At 37.2% G+C, this 20,425-nt stretch overlaps 1 protein-coding gene across 1 annotated transcript in view; it reads right to left on the bottom strand.

The window, feature by feature from the left end:
* Positions 1-19,008, bottom strand: part of LOC128696849 (cytoplasmic tRNA 2-thiolation protein 2-like) — a 33,631-nt gene extending 14,623 nt beyond the window's left edge. Inside the window, exons 1-5 of the mRNA XM_070095995.1 lie at positions 18,873-19,008; positions 14,457-14,558; positions 13,160-13,234; positions 11,311-11,510; positions 8,219-8,283 (exon numbers count right to left, since the gene is read on the bottom strand). Coding sequence (XP_069952096.1) covers positions 8,219-8,283; positions 11,311-11,510; positions 13,160-13,234; positions 14,457-14,524 — 408 coding nt within the window. The 5' untranslated portion in view covers positions 14,525-14,558; positions 18,873-19,008. The remainder of the gene's footprint in view (positions 1-8,218; positions 8,284-11,310; positions 11,511-13,159; positions 13,235-14,456; positions 14,559-18,872) is intronic.
* Positions 19,009-20,425: the final 1,417 nt, after the last annotated feature.

Raw genomic sequence — 20,425 nt, 5'->3', positions numbered from 1 at the left:
TTTAAAGGGAAAGCAAAATGGAACCTTGGAACCCTTAACTAAATTTTAATTTATCTCTTCAAACAGGTGTAGTTCGATATGGAAGATGGGTAATGTAATTCCCATTTTTAAAACAGGGACAATCTTACCCCAATTTCGCCTAAGCCTGACCTCAATTGTAGGCAAATTACTAGAGCAATTATAGCTCAAATTATAAAAACCATCTCGATACATGCGTTTGAAATTAAAAAGGGGTTTACAAGAGCCGGTCTTGTCTAACTAATTTTTCTTTCTTCGTAAAAAAGCTTTTGGGCTGTTGACCACAATAAAAAAATTTGATATTATTTCTTTGATTTTAGTAAGGCTTTTGATAGGTTCCACACCAAGACTGTTAAAAAATGGCACCTGGCATTGGGAAAAGGTTCGTGGGTAGTCATGGCTCACTGACGGGGAAAAAGAGTGTCCATAAAGGGGAAACCGGGGGGGATCTGTAAAAGTGGCGTTCCAAGGCGTCTTGGGGTTGTTGTTTATAAATATATCAAAGATCTTGAGAAATTATGATTAAACAAATTAATGACACAAGATGGGTAGGATAATTGATTAACGTAGATGTTATGGAACTTAGGGGGATTTAAACAAACCCCTATTCTTGGCAGAAAAGTGGCAGATGCGTTCAATGGGTAAATGCAAGGTTCTGAAAATTGGGTGCCATTCTGTACTTATAAGTTAAATGATGTAGAACTTAGCCATACAGATTAAAAAAGGACTTGGGGGGTTTTGGGGAGCACAACCTTAACCAAGACAGCAAAGCCCCGCGCGTATAAGGCAAATAGATTACGGGGGTTTTTATCAGAAATGTAAGCAAAGAGTCCAAAGGGCATCGCTTTATAATCATTGTAAAATCGCCGGTTACAGCTCAGTTTTTCTCCGTTTTCAAAATGGAAAAAAATTGTTTTAAAAAATTCAGCGGGATGACTAAATTAATACATGATTTGAAATCTTCCTTTTGAAGAAAAATTGAAGACCCTTGACATTACCCTTTGGGCGAAGAATGAGGAGACCTGATCAAGTGTATAATGGAATAGGTATTAATAAAGGGATATTAATAAGGTCTTGGATGTTTTCCAGAGAACCTTTTAATGGTTTAAATTAGATAAATTTTGATTTAAAAGGGCATGGGGAAAATATTGGTTTGGAAATAGGGTAGTTGATGAGTGGAACAGTCACCGGGTTTGAGGCTATTTTATTTCAAATCAAGGGGAATACATGAGTGGGGGGTTGGGTTTTGGGGCTTTCCCTCGAGCTTTTTCTTTGGGTGGGATTGAAAATTGGGTGGCAAATGTTTTTTTAGTGGATGAATTTTAAAGGGCCTGCCTGTATGGGCCAGCGGCCTCCTGCAGCTTCCCCTTTTTTATGTTCAAAGTGCAGGCATTGTTTTCCCCTTTTAGGGCTAAGTCCACTTTTGAAAATAACGGTTCCTGAACCCTTCATAAAAATTACCCCCCACACTGAGGGGGTTTAAAAGTCTCGGGGGAGGCTTTCAAATTGGCGGGGGCCCCCTTTTAGGTCAAGGGGGATTAGCGGAGGGGGTTTAAATTTTGGTCATTAAATACATTCTGGTTATTTGATTAAAATTTATTAGGGGAAAATACATCAAACAACCAAAAACCTTTTCCCAAAAGCCATTAATATCTTGTTAAAACATGATTTTAAAAGAATAAATAAAAGTATTACTAGATTGGCTATTAAAGTAGTAATCTGTACTTTTTATTCAGCATAACCCTAAAAACTTTTTTTTCCTTTTTAAATATGACCTTTTTTTACATTTCATCAGCATAAGACTATCAAATCAATAAAAACAAAAAATAAAAATTTTTATATTCCCAGGCACCCTTAAATAAACTTTTTTTGGGTTTTTAAATTTGGGAAAATCATCAATTATTTTCTGAAAATCAATATTTTTCGTTAGATCAAACCCAAAGAAAAGGAGGTTACACAATTTGTCTTGGCCATTGTTAACGACTGGTTTTTTCCCCTTTAAAAAAAAAAGAATGCTCCTTCACACAGTACCTGGAAATGTTAGGTAAAGGTGATCATATGTAAATTAGGGAAAGGGTTTTTGAGATACCTGCATTTTTTAAAAGTTTAAAATAGGGTTAATTTTCAGGTGGGGTTTAATCTGATTATATCCCAAAAAATGAAATATTTCTTCAACAAATGTCCCGAACATCTGCTGAAAGGGGTTGTTAAAAATTTAATGCACTTCTCTCAATTCTGCATCTGGCATAGTAGTAATTTTTAACAGAAATCCAAACTTGTCTTGGGCTGGGGATTTCTTTTTTTCAAATTCTTAAACAGTGAATCCAGAATGCAAAATGAGCGTCTTACATTTCTGCCTTGTGAACACAATTTTATTGTCTGGCTCTTCAAAATTGCTTTTCCCCTTCCTTTACCCTGATGATCAGCCCCCACTGATCTTTTACCAGCAGTTTGCTTTCTTTCCCAAAAATTTAAAAATTCTTCATTGAAAAGGGGCTTCAAATTCCCCTAACCCCATAGAAAAACACAAGAGCCATTTCAATTTTAATTTTCTGAAGTGTCTTGTTTGGGATTTTTCCGCCGTATACGTCCCCCAAACACAAGGGGCCAATTCAAAAAACTTCCAATTTTGATGCTGTCTGCTTCTCTTTAGTTGTGTCTGGTTTCATCCTCTGCATTTGGATCAAAGAACGTATTTCAAAAAGTGTCTTTCAAAGCATGTGTTGCATCAGCCTGACCACCCTTTTTTTGATAATGATTTAACATCTCCATGAATGGTTGACTTGATAACTCCACCGGCGTTAAACAAAAAAAATTAAAAAGTGCTTGTAAAATCAAAAAAAGAAACGCAGCAAAACACTTGCAGCAAGACCCCCCAAGATTAAAAGAATTTTGAGAGGGGAATATTAGAATGGGGTTGATTGGGTTGGGGGGCAATTCATTTTATTTTTCCCCACTATTTTCTTTCATTTCTAGTCCCAGGCAATCCATAAGAGAATCGTTCAAGCAAGATCAGACTACATTATATTTTTCTCCCTATGGCCCGAAGAGGAAAAATTTTATAAAGCACTCTACGGCACCACTGGGTCGACAAAAAACAATGAAAAATTAATTGATCTTCGTGAAATATCGTGCTAATCTACACTTTTGCAAAGTATTTTTTTCAGCACATCATGATGTTATTGAGGACCCTTTTTAGTCATCAGTTCAATAAATTATTGCATATATAGATGACATGAAAATCAGTGTTTTTTCTGCATTCCCAAGGCTGACACATGATTGCAGAATGGATGGGTTGCAAAGTTCTATGATCCCCAGGAAATTGCCCTTGTTTTCGAACCCAAAAACCTCATTTTCCAGGTTGTCCCCTTAGGGTAAGAATTTTAAAAACAACAACTCTTTCTAGAACTTTTTTTTCCAATAAGTCGCTTTTTCAGTTTTTATTTTCCAAATAGAATCAATGCCTTTTTCGTCAAAATACACTGTCTAAATACACAAAAAACCGCCCTAAAAAAAGAAAATGACGTTTAGTCCGACTTGGGCAATTTTTTTTTTTTTTTTTTAAATCAAATGCAGCTCCTGTGGTGGTGCTGTTTTTTGTTCCTCAAAAGCGGAATTTTTTCCCGTCACTGAAACCCTTTTGGGGATTTTCTTTGGAGTGCTTGATGAACAGTACACTTTTCCTGAGCTTTCAGAGAACCATCCATGATCTTTTTACAGTTTCTGAATTTCAAAACTTCAAAAAAACAGATGACTTTAAACAATGGCACTTCCATATCATAAATTTGCTGATTTCAAAGTCAATGTTCGAGTTTTACTGAATTTCTGCAATGAAAACATTGGAGAAACTGGGATTTTTGGCCGAGGCAGGATCTTTTTAAAACAAACCTGTGGATGAAATTCCGTTGAGACATTGAGAGGGGGACCAAAAGAAGTAGATGCTGGCTGAGAAATAATGGAGGAGGGCTTCCTGTTTATCTGATGATTCAATTCAACTTTTTAAAAGAAACTTTTTGACATTGTGATCTTTCTGCAGTTTCCCCATCTTTCTTTTCTGTTCTTCTTCAATTTTCTTCTTTCTTTTTGTACCCACTGAAACGCCCCCATCCCTTCGAGATGCCATAATGAGGATGTACTGTCAATTGCAAATACAAATTTTTCATTTTCAATTTTTATTATTTTTTTTTATTAATTTTTTTCTGTCAATTGGGGGGGAAAGGCCTTTTGTCCCCTTTCTTCTTTCATCTAAAAAATTTAAAACATTACAGAAAGGGGTCAATACAGAACTTTTTCCATAGATTGGTTAGGATTTGGGCTCAATATTTTCAATTCATCCTCCTTATCCTTTACTTAAACAGAAATCATAAGTCCAAAAACAATGCACAATGGTATTTTTATTACCATTTTCTACTAAACTAATTATTATGTTTTTCATGAAAAGGCCACCACCATGATAAAGGACAAATTAAAAAATGCAGGGGCAATTTTCAGTTTCCCCCAAACCCAAAGATTTTCTGTGTGACTTATGTGTTTCTGGGGAAAAATTTAAAAATTGATGTTTACATCCCCAAATTGAAAAAAAAAGCATTTGGGAATATGTAGAAATCAATCAATTAATCTGTTATTGAAATGATAAAAAAACTTAAAGACAGGACAAAATCTTTAAAACCTACAACGAAATCAGTTTTGCTTTTTGGTTTTTCTTTTTAAAAAATTTTTCCAAAAAAACCTTTTTGTCCAATCAAGTCTAGATAACATGTAATTATAAAAAAAATTTGGGGAAGGATCTCCTCTCACCCATTGCGGGGAAAAAAAAACTGTTCTGATGTAAAAAAAGGCTTGTTGAGGTTCCCCATGGTTAGGTTTATTTTTTTTTTATTTTATTTCATTATTTATTTTTGTTTTTATTAATTTTTAAAAATCAATTTTCTCCAAACCCTTTAACTTTTTGGTGGACGCTTCACCAGGCAGTCTTGGGTGAGCCCCTGAATCCCTTGGACGGGGCCCCAGGCAAACCTAGTTTGCCTATCTTAATCCCCCCTGCTCACCCCCAACAGATCCAGGGCCCAAGTACCTCGCTCCATTCACTCTATCTAACACGTTTATGGGAGCCTGGAACAAGCCCTTGCCCCCAAAACCTCCTTTCCCCCCCTCTCCACCCCCTTTAATGACCCCCACCTGCCTTTCCCTTTCCCCATAGATTTATATCTTTCCCCGTCATTCTATTTGATCCATTCTCTTAAATGACCAAACCCCCTCAACAACCCCCCTTCTGCCCTCACTAATCTTTTTTAACTCCACACCTTTTTCCCAATTTCCCCCCTGAATTTTCTGCATAATTTTAAACCCCCACATCGCCACGCTTTCTGGAAGTCCAAAACCCTCTAAAACCCCTTTCCCCCCCCTCCCAAACCCTTTTCCAAAGGGCCCAACCCCACCCCCCTCCACTAGTTATACACTCAAGTCATTCTTTTTTTTTCATTTCTCATTCGAACCACCTCAACAACCCTTCCCCACCTTCTGAATAATGTTTATAATCCCCACCTTCTCCCCAATTTCCAAAAAAAATTTTCTATTTTAACATACCCACATTGCCCTCAGACCAACATCACCCCCCACCTTTTGGAACATTCATCACCCATGCTTCACACCCTATAGGAGTGTTGGTATAACTGTCTCAAAATTTCCTCTTTTTTCCATGGACCCAAAATTCTGTCTCCACAGACTCCCAAGTGCCCCCTCCCCTTTTTCCCTCAAACTATGATTACCCCCTTCCCTTTGAATCCTTTACAAATCCCTCCCAAAAGAATACATTCCTCCTCCATACTCTCTCCCCCCAATCTGATATCAACTTTTATCCCTAATCTTTTTTATCCCCATTACCCTTTTGTTCCTATATTCACTTTTAATTTTCTTTTTTTACATACCCCACCAAATTTCTCCCAAACCTCTGAATTTCTCTTCAGAATCTCCCAAAGCACAGTGTTTAGCAAAAAGCAACTGTGACAACTCCACTTTTTGCTTAATTTTTATCTTTTTTCCCCCCCTTGCCAAGACCTTGCATTACTTTCTTACAACCCCCCTCTATAAAAATTTGAAAACGGGGACATCCCCATCCTTTTTAAGGCCCAATTTTTTGAAAAAATCTCCCCCTCTCCCCTCTCTAACCTGAGCTTCATATCCTTGTAAAAAACTTCACTGCTTTCAGTAGCCCCCTCCTATAAAACACCTGCAGCATCTGCCAACCCCCCTATCCACCCCTTTATATGCCTTTTCCAAATCCATAAAGCCACAAAAACCTCTTCAGCCTTATCTAAATATTGTTTTATTTTTACTGTAAACACTTGGTCCAACCCCTACTTTTCCTAAAGCCTCCTTGTTCATCTTAATTCTTTCCCAAAAAAATCTACCATAAATTTACCAGGTATACTCAACAGACTTATTCCCTATAATTTTTTTCACTCTTTTATCCCCCTTTTCCTTTTTACAAAAGGGAAATATATCTCTCTGCCAAAAAAGGCAAACATATAAATCGGGGCTTTGTACCAAAAAAAAGTCACCGGGGATATGTTAAGCCCCATATTTAAAACATTCCTTTATTACCAAAGAAAGTAAGGATCATCACAAAAATACCATAATCCTGTAAACAGCATGGGAAAGCAGCCATGAAAAAAAAATGAAATTAGGACTAATTAAATAAACCTTTTAAAAAAGTAAAAAAATACTCATCTAACTTACAAACCCTTTTTACACCCTATTTTTTGTAAAAAAAATTAAAAGTGATACATCAAGAAAAAAATTTTTTAAAATTGGCCCTTTCCTGCCAAGGCATCAATGATCACAAAGCCTGACTGATCCCAGGTTATTACTCTGGCGGTAGAAACTTTCCCCAAACCTTTTTTAAATTTTCTGAATTAAACAAACTTTTGTTTCATTAAAAGCAAACTTTGGGGTGTTAAAAATTCGAGAATCTTAATGAATCTAAACCTAAACTGGGTATAAACTGATTTAAATATCTTCACAAACTGTGTGGGAGAGGAAAAGGCAACTGGGGGTACATTTTGCTTTTTGTCCAAATCTTGCTGTTGTTTCAGTGATCACTTTCAGAATACTTTTCACAGATTCTGATGCATTGATCGAATTATTAATGGTTTTACAACAATTTGGTTAATTTAAATTAAATTAATAGTTTATTCTTATGTTGGGGGTGGAAACTTTTTCCCCCCAAAAGGGGGCAGATGAAACTGCAGAACCAATGTTGTTGTTCCAGGGAAAGATTTTCTAATGGGAAACCCCTGTCTAAAGAGTTTCAAAGTCTGCACTCTTATTAAACCGGTTTAAAGACAGTGAAATATAAATAACAAAAAAGAAGAATGCTTTTATTCTTCTTTTCCCAAAAAACTACCATATCCCACCAAAGGGAGGGGGGAAAAAAAACAAGTTGCTGTTTAAAATTTTAATTTACCTGGAAAAGAGTTCGGGGGCAATGCTCCCCGGCCCGCGGCCCGGGCGGCCTGGGGGATCACCTGATCAACCCGGTGTTACTGCTGGCTCAGAATCAATTGAGCCACAGCCCGGGTGATCAACCCACTTTGGGTGTTGTCCCGTGCCAGCTTACAGCCAGGGGTCTTTGGAATCCCCCGTATGCTGGGAGGCAGTTGAACACTCAGGCGCATATTTTATTTTCTCTTAACATGCTAGTGACACCCCCTTATTGGGGGGGTGTTGCATGCTCCCCGTCTTTGCTTTGTGAGGATTTTTGTGCAAGTTGGGCTTCCTCTAGGGTTTGGTGTATATAACCATGATCTTCCTGCCGCGTTTCCCGGGTAAAGGGTTTAGGAAATTCAAAGGGTCCCATAATTTAGGTGTTTTTTCTGTTTTGCCGGGGAAAGGGTTTTCTTCATTTTCGGGGCAGCAATTTCACCTGCCTTGAAGGTGCTTTTGGGGCGAAAATTTCCAGCCTAGACAGAACAAGCCCATGATGACACCTGAAGAGTTCATGGGGGGCATCCCCAGTTTGAAGGGGTTTTTCCCTTTTCCATCCTGTTTTTCTGAGTCGTTATCAATGGGTCCTTGAAGGTGAGATCCTCCCACATGTCCCCCGGTCTTTGACGTTGGTTTCCTCATTTTGTGGAAGGAATTTGTTTTTTCTCTGAGGGGTTTAATTTTCATTTTACCATATTGGGATTTAAATTTTCACATTGAACTTCATATTGTTTTCTGCAGCCCACTGGAGGCTGATGTCCGCCTGGGGCCTTGCAGTGTCTGCAATGAAAAACCTTTATGCAGTTCATGTCATCTGCAAAGGGGAAAACAAGGGGCTGTTTGGGATCCTTGTTTTTCAGATTGAGGATGGCAGTACTGTGCCGTGGGAAAAAGCTTTTTACCGGCTGCCTCAGACTTTCTCTGTTGTCCTCTTTGTTCTGTTTGTGAGAAATTTAGATCCACCTACCAATTTTTTCCCGTTATGTTTTTGCCGTTTTTGTGCGCTATTACCCATGATCACACTTTAACTTTAAATCTGTATATATTACATCTGCATTCTTTTTTTCCTCAGTGCATCAGGACCTTGTCTAGTGATCCCGTAGCTGAGACAAAGGAGCGACCTGTCAAAATTTGCCCGGGTTGTGTAATTGATGGGGGTTTAGTGGTGGTATCTTTTTTTTAGGGCCCTTTCAAAATTTTTATGATATGGGGTGTTAGTGTATGGTCTGGTTCTTTTTTTTACTGCCCCCTTTTTGGGGTGGGGATACTTTTTTTTTGTAACTTGGGCGACCCCTGTCCATGCTCCCCTCCCGGATGGTACGGGCCCTGATAGGGTTTTCAGTTCTTTATGAACCGGGGTTCCATGAGTCTGGCCCCGGGGCAGAGTGTACACATTTTCGCCTGTTGGTCATTTGGGGTCAGGATGATACAGATAGGCTTGCCCCAAAAACTGTGGTTCAAAAAAATTTTTGATCTTACCCCAGTCGGTTGGCCTTTCTAAAAAATGAGTCTTTCTGGACAGTAGCTCACTATTTATAATTTTTTTTGGGGCCCCTTTTAAATGACTTTGGAGGAAAATTTGTTTTACTTCCCCCTGGGGGAATTATATATATATACTTATTTTTGTTTTTTTTTTAACATCTGGCCATCTCTCACCAAGGCGTATGACCCAACAAAAAACACTTTCACCATTTCACATCATGTCGCCCGAGGGGGTAGATCAACAGTTTAGATTCCTCCAAAAAGGCAAAAAATCCCTCTTTCCTTTAGGTGCAGGCACTTCTTCCCACCTCCCGGACTCAAATTGACCCAGTTTCCCATATCCCCTTTAAAAATTTTCTGCTCACACCCAACGCAAACTTTTTTATAAATGCCTTCACTTTAAGTCTTTCGTCCCTAATTGGCCTGGCAGCTCAAAGAGGTTCTTTTAAATTAATCTCTTGAAATTGCCCCCCCTTTTAAAAAGGACAGGTGAGCATGCAGGGAACTGACTTTTGTAGTGATGTAAAAAACACGAAAACCCCTAGAGATGACTGTTTAAAAAATCTTCTGTACATAACTGGTCCAAAACTGGGTTTTTCAATGCAACTCTCAAAAAAAGGTTGTTTTGGGGGCAAAAAATAAAAGAAAATTTTGAAGTGTAATTGCCCTGACTATAAACAAAGTTTAAAAAGATAAAGATAATTTTTTCCCCCTGTTAAAATAAGAAAAACTTCAATTCTTTTTCAGGTCACCCCCCATCAGTGGGGGAGAACGTTAAAATACCTTTAAATTAGAACCCCCCCTGGGATCAAAAAACCTCCATTGGGAAAACTGGGTTTTAACTAGGAACACTTGTAACACAAGGGCTTCCTAAAATTCTCCACATATTATCAGTCATCATTGTGAACTGCAAATTTTTTGTACCAAGGTCTATATCTTTCCCCTTCTCATAATATGCTTCTGCTCTGTTGCACCCTAACTAAAAAAAAAACAATTAACCCCTTTTTTCCCGGGTCCATAAACTTAAACTCGCCCAGTTCCCAAAAAATTTTTAAAAAAAAATTTTTTATTTTTCTTATGAAATGTGAGAATCTTTTCTGAAGGTAATAAAAAAAAGTACAAATTTGATGGGAAATAAAAATTTGTCTCAGAATTTTGATGTGTGGAAACGCATTGGGGTTTTACCAACTCGCTCCCATTTTGGCCAATTACCTTATTCCAGTCGACCAAATTCTTAGCTATTTCACTAGTATTACTTCTATTCTATCAATTGAGCAGAAGAAATCATGAACTTATCTGTTTCAACTACAAAATAAAGTGATTGGAAATTGGTAATTTGGCCAATTTAGTACAAAGTTCAAAATATTCCAATTTCAAAATAGGGTCCAGAATAAACAATGCAGGCATTCCTGGCACTAAACTAACATTTCCTTTGTTCATTAGTTATGTTTTCAGGCTTTACAAATTAATTCCATTTTGATTTTCAATTCGAAAATGAATTTTTATTCAAACCAAAAATAGAAGATTTATTGTCATGCAATATTGTAGTAATTGTATAAATAATATCAGCACATTTGTGAACGTATATTAGACCCACCAGCAGGGTGTATTAGAGGTGTGAGGTCATTTGTTTACTCTTGAACATCGGCAAAAATTTAACATTTTCGCTACTTAGAGCTCAGTTTCAAGCCATTTTCAGTACTAAAACCAATCAAAATCATCTCTATTTCTGTAATATATCTTCTGTTCTATCAAATGAGACCAAGAAATCACAAATACATCTATAAAAAACATACAAAAAACACTGCAAAGTTGCTGTTTTAATCGAAAATTACGGTCTGTTTTTTCTCTCGTGCACTGTGTGCTGCAGGATTTGTTTTATGTGGTGCACACATACCACAGATGTATTCTCTCATATCTAGGCCCAAATTTACCTCTCACAGCTTATCAGAGTGAGCTGAGCTCATGGCGTAGATCTACGGTGTGGACCCTCAACATAAAGCCATAGATCTACAGCACGGACCTTGAAAGGGTTAATATAGAATACACAGGAGTATCCACCTTGTTTCAAAGGGCATTTTTTTTCATTAAAAGATAAAAAAAAAAAAAGTTTTGCAGTAGGGCTTCTTCAATTAAACTTAACCACATGATTAACCAAGTTCTAGATTGTATACAAAGCTATACATTTAGCTAAGAGTATTCTCATAAACTAGCTTTTTCTTTAAAACTCAGATATGATAAAAAAAAGTTATGAGGATTACCAAACAGTTTCTCTTAAAATTGGTGCACATACAAAATCAAGGATAATAACTCTTCAAGAAATACCATCAATATAGAGAAAAGCAGGATCAAAGCGTAGCTTTTTATGAGAATTTTCATTGAGGCCTTCTCGTATCATGTGAAGAAGAGCTGTTGAAGATGCTCCTCCTGATGTTGCCACAAGAACACGGTCACCTGCATGGATTTGTTTTGACTTGCCAATAGTGGAACGAAACTTGTGTACAAAGTACGATAAAAAGCACAGCCTGCAAAAAATGCAAGACTAGAGAGAAATGCCATAACTCTTATATATTCAACATAATACAGTATCAAGATATCTAATGTTTTTTCCAAAGAAAAATCTCGTGAATCAAACTATAATATGATATAGCTGCAATCAATCAATCAATCAATTTCATTTCTTTGCAAGTAGTACATTGAGATTATGTACGTATTGACAATAATGAGTTGCAGCACAAAGAGAACCTCTATCATGCCTAGGCATTATGGGCAGACTTAATTTAATGGCTTACTGACTACTTAATACTAAAGAATTTATCATAGTTTAAGTTGTACAATAGTTTCAATAATAAATATTTAAATTATATTATGGGAATATAACATTGTGATTTGCTGAAAGTAGTTTACAGTACGAAAATGCTACAATTGGGTGCAGGGCAGTACAGTGGACCCCCGCTTAACGATCACCTCCAAATGCGACCAATTATGTAAGTGTATTTATGTAAGTGCGTTTGTACGTGTATGTTTGGGGGTCTGAAATGGACTAATCTATTTCACAATATTCCTTATGGGAAAAAATTCGGTCAGTACTGGCACCTGAACATACTACTGGAATGAAAAAAGTTCGTTAACCGGGGGTCCACTGTACTGTTTTGGGTAGTACAGTGGACCCCCAATGCGACCAATTATGTAAGTGTATTTATGTAAGTGTGTTTGCACGTGTATGTTTGGGGGTCTGAAATGGACTAATCTAATTCACAATATTCCTTATGGGAACAAATTCGTTCAGTAATGGCACCTGAACATACTTCTGGAATGAAATAATATCGTAAGCCAGGGGTCCACTGTATTAGTCAATATGTTCATACACTAATACTACTATGTAGTATTAGTCAATATTATGACCTTCCAGTCAGGTAATACAGGTTAATAAAAGGGGAGAGTAATTAGCGTGTTGAGGATAACAATGGGAGACATGCAAGGTAATCAGCAGGATGCATTTTAAAGAACTTCAAACTGACTGGAAATTCAGTAGAGTAAATCTGACAGACAGAATCAAGTACTGTAATCCGCAATCCAGAAAAGCAGTTAAGAACAAAGTTCTTCTTCTTTCAACAAATTGGCCGTATCCCACCAAGGCAGGGTGGCCCAAAAAGAAAAACAAAAGTTTCTCTTTTTAGCTTTAGTAATGTATACAGGATAAGGGGTTACCAGCCCATTGTTCCCAACATGTTAGTCATCTCTTACAACACACAGCTAACAGAGGAAGAATTCTGAAGACTGAGACAATTATGCAACATATGGGAATCTTTATTGAAGATTGGAGATGAACAAAGTTATTTTATGAAAATAAAAACAAAATAAATCTCTGAATAGCTTGTTGTACTTGTGGAAAAGTATTAATAACCTTTGAATAAACAAATCTAAATATTAAAATAAACTGTCACTCAATTATATACAAAGGTACATAAATAACCCACATATAGGAGACTGAAACATATGATGACATTTCAGTCCAACTTAGACCATTAGCTAGTCAGGCAATGAAACAGCATCATGAGTTTCATTCTTTGTGATGGTTTATCTGTGCACTGTTCCTGTCACAACATTATGCATTTTTATTCTTTACATACAAAAGTTTATTGAAAAATTTATAAAAATACAAAAGCCAAACCTGCAGTATGCATCCTTGACTCTCAACACAACCTCTGCCGCCGACTCTCCACACTTACGACACAAGACATCTCCTCTGAAAAATATAAATATTTATCAAGAATATGCACAATACTGTACATACAATACTTATACTCCATACAGTAGGACTGCCGTATCCACGGGTCCAGTTTCCAGTTTCAGTTATCCGTGGTTTACCTTGGCCCAAAAATAACCCTTAATTTTGCTTAATAATAACACCAAGTGCAAAAGTAGTGATGGTGGCAGCTCTTCAAAGCCTAAAAGAAGTTGTGAAGTGCTTCCCATCAGGAAAAAAAGTGCTAATTCTTGATATATTGTCCATAATTTATCAATTAAACTTCATCACAAGTATGTATGTATGTAAATGAAAAATAAATTAAATACAGGGTTCACTATCCAAGTTTTTTTATATCCGTGGTAGGTCTTGGAACATATTCCCCATGGATACGGGGGCCCTACTGTATAATAAATTTCCTTTACTGTTATTTTTCCTGTAATCTTAATTTCCATTGTGAGAGTAAAATTAGTGCCATAATATAGATGATCCCCACTTCATAATCTAGACAGGGATTAGAGAAATGGTTCAATGAGAAAAAGACTGAGTCATAATTTTCTACAGAAGTCTATGCAGTAACACAATTAAGAATGGTTAATGAAAAATGATGTAAAGCCAAAAAAAAAAAATGTGAAATCACTACAGGAAGCACATCAACTCAGAGACATACCAGTGTTATAAACCAGCCAGAAATTAATATTCACTAACAATGTGAAACTAGAGATTATTATTGATACAATCATAACTAAGCACTAAACCTGCAAGCATCATACAGTGAGATAAGATAAGCTATATTTAAGAAATTACAAATAATTTTACAGACAGCAGTATAAATCTGTACAGTGTGGATTTAACATAGGATAAACCAATAAAACTAAACAGCTAGACTTACTTCCACTGGAGTACTGAGAAGATGAAAGAAACTTTCAAAAAAGAAATAACAGACAAGAACAAGAAACTACCAAATTTATTCAGTTTTGTACAAAGCAAACTAAATAAAAAGACATTTACATGTGTGTACTAAGAAGAATCTGGACGAGGACAAAATTGATGAACTGGAAGAGGAAATCTGGAATACTAAACATCCAAAGATCTTCGATGAGTTTGATTACAGGTAACTGCAAAATAAGAGATAAAGGAAGAAAAAAGTGCTTATGTGTTGTGTAATAAATAAAGCCACAAGGTGAGAATGTAGACAATTATGACACAGACTATGACATACCTGCTAATGTCTAGTGCTCCTGTAGCATGCACCATTTCAGTTATTTCATCAGGGTCAACACTACACATGATTGTGATGAGCTTGCAAAATCACCACGCCAATCTGCTAAACAAAATGTGAAGTCTTTTTAATAATCCATATCTCACAATACAAATACTGACACTTCAAATTAAATAAAAATTTATTTCCATATGATGCATCGTTGGTACAAAATTGAATGATATTACATCAAACACAGGGAATGCCCCTTAGTTATGCAGAGCATTTCGAGCAAGCTTAATCCTAACTTACATCTAGAAAGACTATTGTATTTTACATATATTTATATATGACATTACTGATATTCACAATAAAAGTGATTCAATGAATATGCATATGTAATATGAAGTAGATAAAATCATAGCAAGGTACATAGGAAAAAGAACATTTAGAGTACAGTGGTACCTCAGGATACGAACAGCTCAAAACTTGAACAATTATGTAAGTGTATTTATGCAAGTGCTTTTGTAAGTGTATGTTTGGGGGTCTGAAACGGATTAATCTAATTTACATTATTCCATATTGGAACAAATTCGTTCGATATTGGCACTCGAACAGCCTTCTAGAATGAATTAAGTTCATATTCCAAGGTACCACTGTACAGTGGACCCCCGGTTAACGATATTTTTTCACTCCATAAGTATGTTCAGGTGCCAGTACAGACCGAATTTATTCCCATAAGGAATATTGTGAAGTAGATTAGTCCATTTCAGACCCCCAAACATACAGGTACAAACGCACTTACATAAATACACTTACATAATTGGTCACATTCGGAGGTAATCGTTATGCGGGGGTCCACTGTATATTAAAAGTGATTCAGTTAATTCACTACCTCTACTGCTTAGTACTACTCCAACTTTTACTTCTAGATACCACAAGTTCTACATACCAAGTTCTACTTCTGGATACCACAAGTTCTATTTCTAGATACTGCATTATAGGTGGACATGAACAACTGCATATAGTGAGCAGCATTGCAGCAACCACCATAATACTGGTGACCACTGCATGAAGATGACTTTGACTTGTAGAATCATATGTATGCAAAGTGTACATCAAGCATATTACTATCATCATTATAAGTATAACTAAGTTCTAAACCCACAAGGGTCATACAGTACTATACATCAAGCATAGCATGTAAAACAACACAATAAATGTTAAATAAGGGAAAATAATAGTGAGTTGAAAAGAGGAAATATCCATTTGTAATTAACAACATTTTATAAAATGCAAATCACACATTGTAAACTTGCTAAGAAATAAAATTTGAATTTGTATGGTATTTAAAATGTCATTAAATCAATCACACCAAATGCTGCCCTCAAAATATCACTAAGGTTTCTACCGGCACTTGATTATAAAACCTAAATAATTAAGTAAATTTATTTAAGCACAGGCACACATAAGTACAATTATCTTATATAGTGTAAATTACTTAAAATAACCCAAAAAAAGTCAAAGTGACTTATTTCCAGTGGAGTCCTGAGACCTGATAATAAATGATGATTGATGATGACTGATAAATAACAAAAAAAAGACACAATACCATGACTGGTACAATACACAAATAACCCGCACATAAAAGAGAGGAGCTTACGATGATGTTTCGATCCAACTTAGACTATTTACAAAGTCACACTGTGTGTGACTTTGTAAATGGTCCAAGTTGGACCAAAACATCGTCGTAAGCTCCTCTCTTCAGTGTGTGAGTTATTTGTGTAGGAATGACTGATGATGATTGATTGACTGATCTTCAATAATAATAATAATAATAATAAAGTTTATTTCTACAAGTACAATGTATACAAGTCAAGCTGGTATAAGTGACATACTACTACATAGAAAGCCCATTGTTATGCAGAGCATTTTGGGCAAATTATGTTAATTTTGCTCCCAGGATGCAACCTATACCAGTTGACTAACACACAGGTACCTATTTTACTGATAGGTGAACACAGACAGCAAGTGCCTAAGGAAACACATCCTAATGTTTCCAGCTGTACCGGGGATCGATCCCCAGACCTCAGTAGTACTGTATTTTTTTTTTATTATTATTATTATTATTAATATTATTATTATTATTATTATTATTATTATTATGATTATTATTATTAGTCAATTAACTCCAGCTGGTGTATGGAGGTTTGCTCTCACCCAAGATTGAACTCAGGTTCCTCAGTTGCCACCCAACAACGCTACCACTAAGCTACGAGCTACCTGATCCCCAAAACCATTCAAACCTTCTTCATTCATAGAGTAGCGGTCAACCCGCACTAGTTATACAGCTGTAGAGTTCATCAAAGACTAGAAGTCTGTCCACAAGGTTAGTAACTAGTACATAAGTCTATTCAGGTACAGGTACACATAAATAGTTACATACATAGCAGAATATGTGTAGATTACCTGGGATAACCAAACAAGTCAAAGTGACTTATTTCCATTGGGGTTTGTTCACTTGTTTACCTGGAGTTTACCTGGAGAGAGTTCCAGGGGTAAATGCCCCCATGGCCCGGTCTGTAACCAGGTCTCATGGTGGATCAGGGCCTGATCAACCAGGCTGTTACTGCTGGCTGCACACAATCCAACGTACGAACCACAGCCCGGCTGGTCAGGTACCGACTTTAGGTGCTTGTCCAACACCTGCTTGAAGACAGCCAGGGGTCTATTGGTATGCTGGGAGGCAGTTGAACAGTTTTGGGCCCCTGACACTTACTGTGCTGTCTCTTTAACATGCTAGTGGCACCCCTGCTTTTCAATGGGGGGATGTTGCATCGTCTGCCGAGTCTTTTGCTTTTGTAGAGAGTGATTTTCGTTTGCAAGTTTGGCATTAGTCCCTCTAGGATTTTCCAGGTGTATATAATCATGTATTTTTCCCACCTGCATTCCAGGGAGTACAGGTTCAGGAACTTCAAGTGCTCCCAGTAATTGAAGTGTTTTATCTCAGTTATGCATGCCATTAAGGTTCTCTGTACATTTTCTAGGTCAGCAATTTCACCTGCCTTGAAAGGTGATGTTAGTGTGCAGCAATATTCCAGCCTAGATAGAACAAGCAACCTGAAGAGTGTCATCATGGGCTTGGCATCCCTAGTTTTGAAGGTTCTCATTATCCATCCTGTCATTTTTTTAGCAGATGCGATTGATACAATGTTATGGTCCTTGAAGGTGAGATCCTCCGACATGATCACTCCCAGGTCTTTGACGTTGGTTTTTTGCTCTATTTTGTGGCCGGAATTTGTTTTGTACTCTGATGAAGTTTTAATTTCCTCATGTTTACAATGTCGGAGTAATTGAAATTTCTCATCGTTGAACTTCATATTGTTTTCTGCAGCCCACTGAAAGATTTGGTATGCACAATTTGGTTCAGATACATATAATTAAGTACAAATATGTACAATTAGGCAAAGGTATGTACAATTAGGTACAAGTATGCACAATTAGGTACAGGTATGCACAATTTGGTACAGGTATGTACAATTAGGTACAGGTACATACAATTAGGTACAGGTACATACAATTAGGTACAGGCACGCACAATTAGGCACAGGCACGCACAATTAGGTACAGGTATGTACAATTAGGTACAGGCACTCACAATTATATACAGGTATGCACAATTAGGTACAGGTATGTACAGTTAGGTACAGGTACGCACAATTAGGTACAGGGACGCACAATTAGATACAGGTACGCACAATTAGATACAGGTACGCACAATTAGGTACAGGCACGCACAATTAGGTACAGGTATGTACAATTTGGTACAGGTATGTACAATTAGGTACAGGCACGCACAATTGGGTACAGGTAAGTACAATTTGGTACAGGTACGCACAATTTGGTACAGGTACGCACAATTTGGTACAGGTACGCACAATTGGGTACAGGTACGCACAATTTGGTACAGGTACGTACAATTTGGTAGAAGTATGTATAATTAGGTGCAGGTACACTAAATACAATTAGTTACATGTATTATTATTATTATTATAATCAAGGGGGAAGCGCTAAACCCGGAGGATTAAACAGCGCCTGGGGGGGGGATGTGGAAGGCATTCAGGCTTAATTCGGGGAACTGGAGCACAGATCCAATTCCCTAAATCAAGAGCCCCTCACCAACATCAAGGAACCTTCCTTGAGGGGTTACATGTATTACAATTCGGTACAGGTACGTACAATTTGGTAGAAGTATGTATAATTAGGTGCAGGTACACTAAATACAATTATTTACATTTATTACAATTAGGTACAGGTACACATAAGTACAGTTACAATACACAGAAACCTAATAACGTGTTTAAATTACCTTCGATAACCCCCCCCCCCCCAAAAAAAAAAAAAAAAAAGGTGCGGTTGTTGTTTCAGTTTGCTTACAGCTGTTGTTGGGGTTTATAGGACCACTGACATCCTCCTTCAGCTTCCTGCGGTTGTGATGTGGAATCTGTCTGGTTGTTGATGTTAAAAGGGGCTGTTAAAAGCCACTAAAGTATACGCCTTATTGAACCTTAACTTCCCAGTAAGCTTATTTAAGTAATTGTACTTATGTGTACCTGTATTATCCACACTAACACATGTGTACATTACATAGGATAACCCCAGAAAAGTCAGATAGAGTGGCTTATTTCCATTTGGGGGGTCCTTGTGATATATTGTTATTTAAAGTCCAGCTGTAAGATACAGACAGGGACCATTAACTAGTCACATAGAGATGAGAGAGAAGGGATACATATGTGTATTTATTAAGTTTCCTCTGGAAAGAGAATTACTGATGGCACACAATGCCGGCAAGTTGATGAATAAGATACATGTTCAACACTTGGTTATCTTTACTGCAGAAACGTTTCGCCGGCACAACAGGCTTCCTCAGTCAAATACAGGAGACATTATTAATATTATTATTATTATTATTATTATTATTATTATTATTAATTATTATTATTATTATTATTATTATTATTATTATTATTATTATTATTATTACATTCATGAGGAAGCGCTAAACCTGTAAGGATCATACAACTCCAGACTAAATGGGAAGCTTTCAAGTTTGATAAGACTAGAGAAGATTTAAATCGGATGTTTAACCCGGGAGAAGGTTAGCCAATCAGGATAACCCAATAAAGTCAGTGCATCATCCTTAAGGTCCTTTAATCTTCCCCAGGATGCGATCCACACCAGTTGGCTAACACCCAGGTTCCTACTTACTACTAGGTGAACAGGGCAAGTGTAAGGAAGCATGCGATTCCCGGTCCATCAATGTGAGCTGAGGATATCATCAACTGCTACCGATTCCTTGGATCAAGAGTACCTCACCATTTCCCCTCACCCCTTGAGGGGGAATGGAGACAGCAGTAGTAGTAGTAGTTTTGACGTGATCCTTGGTGGAAGGTGGTCAGTCCTTCAATCCTTTCAGGCTTGAGGAACTAACACCTCGCACTAAAGCTGACAGACTGAGCACGTCAAAACTACTACTACTATCTCCAGTGTTTTCCTGTATTCAACTGAAGAACAGTGTTATGGGAGCAAAACATTTCGGAAACAAAGATACACAAGTGTAAGTTCCTAATGAGGTCAGGTGGACCCTCCTTGCCTAAACCCAGCAGTGCCACACACCCGATTCCCTGAGTCACCACTGCACTTAATCAACGCCACTGCTGAAGTCATAGTTAATATTATTATTCCCGATTTTTCGTGGATGCGTATCCAATTTTTATTGATGAGTTAAATGCGCGTGGCGGCCCGAGGACTGTATGAACCCTCCTGAGGGAAGCATCGGAGTCGTAAACAACGGAGCCGATAGCGCCTCGCTGACGACACCAGTGGCCCTTAATTCATGTCATTGTTTTCGCTGAGCGGAATGGGATTAAGTAAGTTTTATTCAGGTATACACAAATACAGTTACATAGAATTATCATACATAGCAGCAT

This window comes from Cherax quadricarinatus, chromosome 52, assembly GCF_038502225.1.
Source record: "Cherax quadricarinatus isolate ZL_2023a chromosome 52, ASM3850222v1, whole genome shotgun sequence".
Classification (NCBI taxonomy): Eukaryota; Metazoa; Arthropoda; class Malacostraca; order Decapoda; family Parastacidae; genus Cherax; species Cherax quadricarinatus.
Note: the sequence above shows the minus strand (reverse complement) of the source record. Positions and strands in the feature narration are given on the sequence as shown.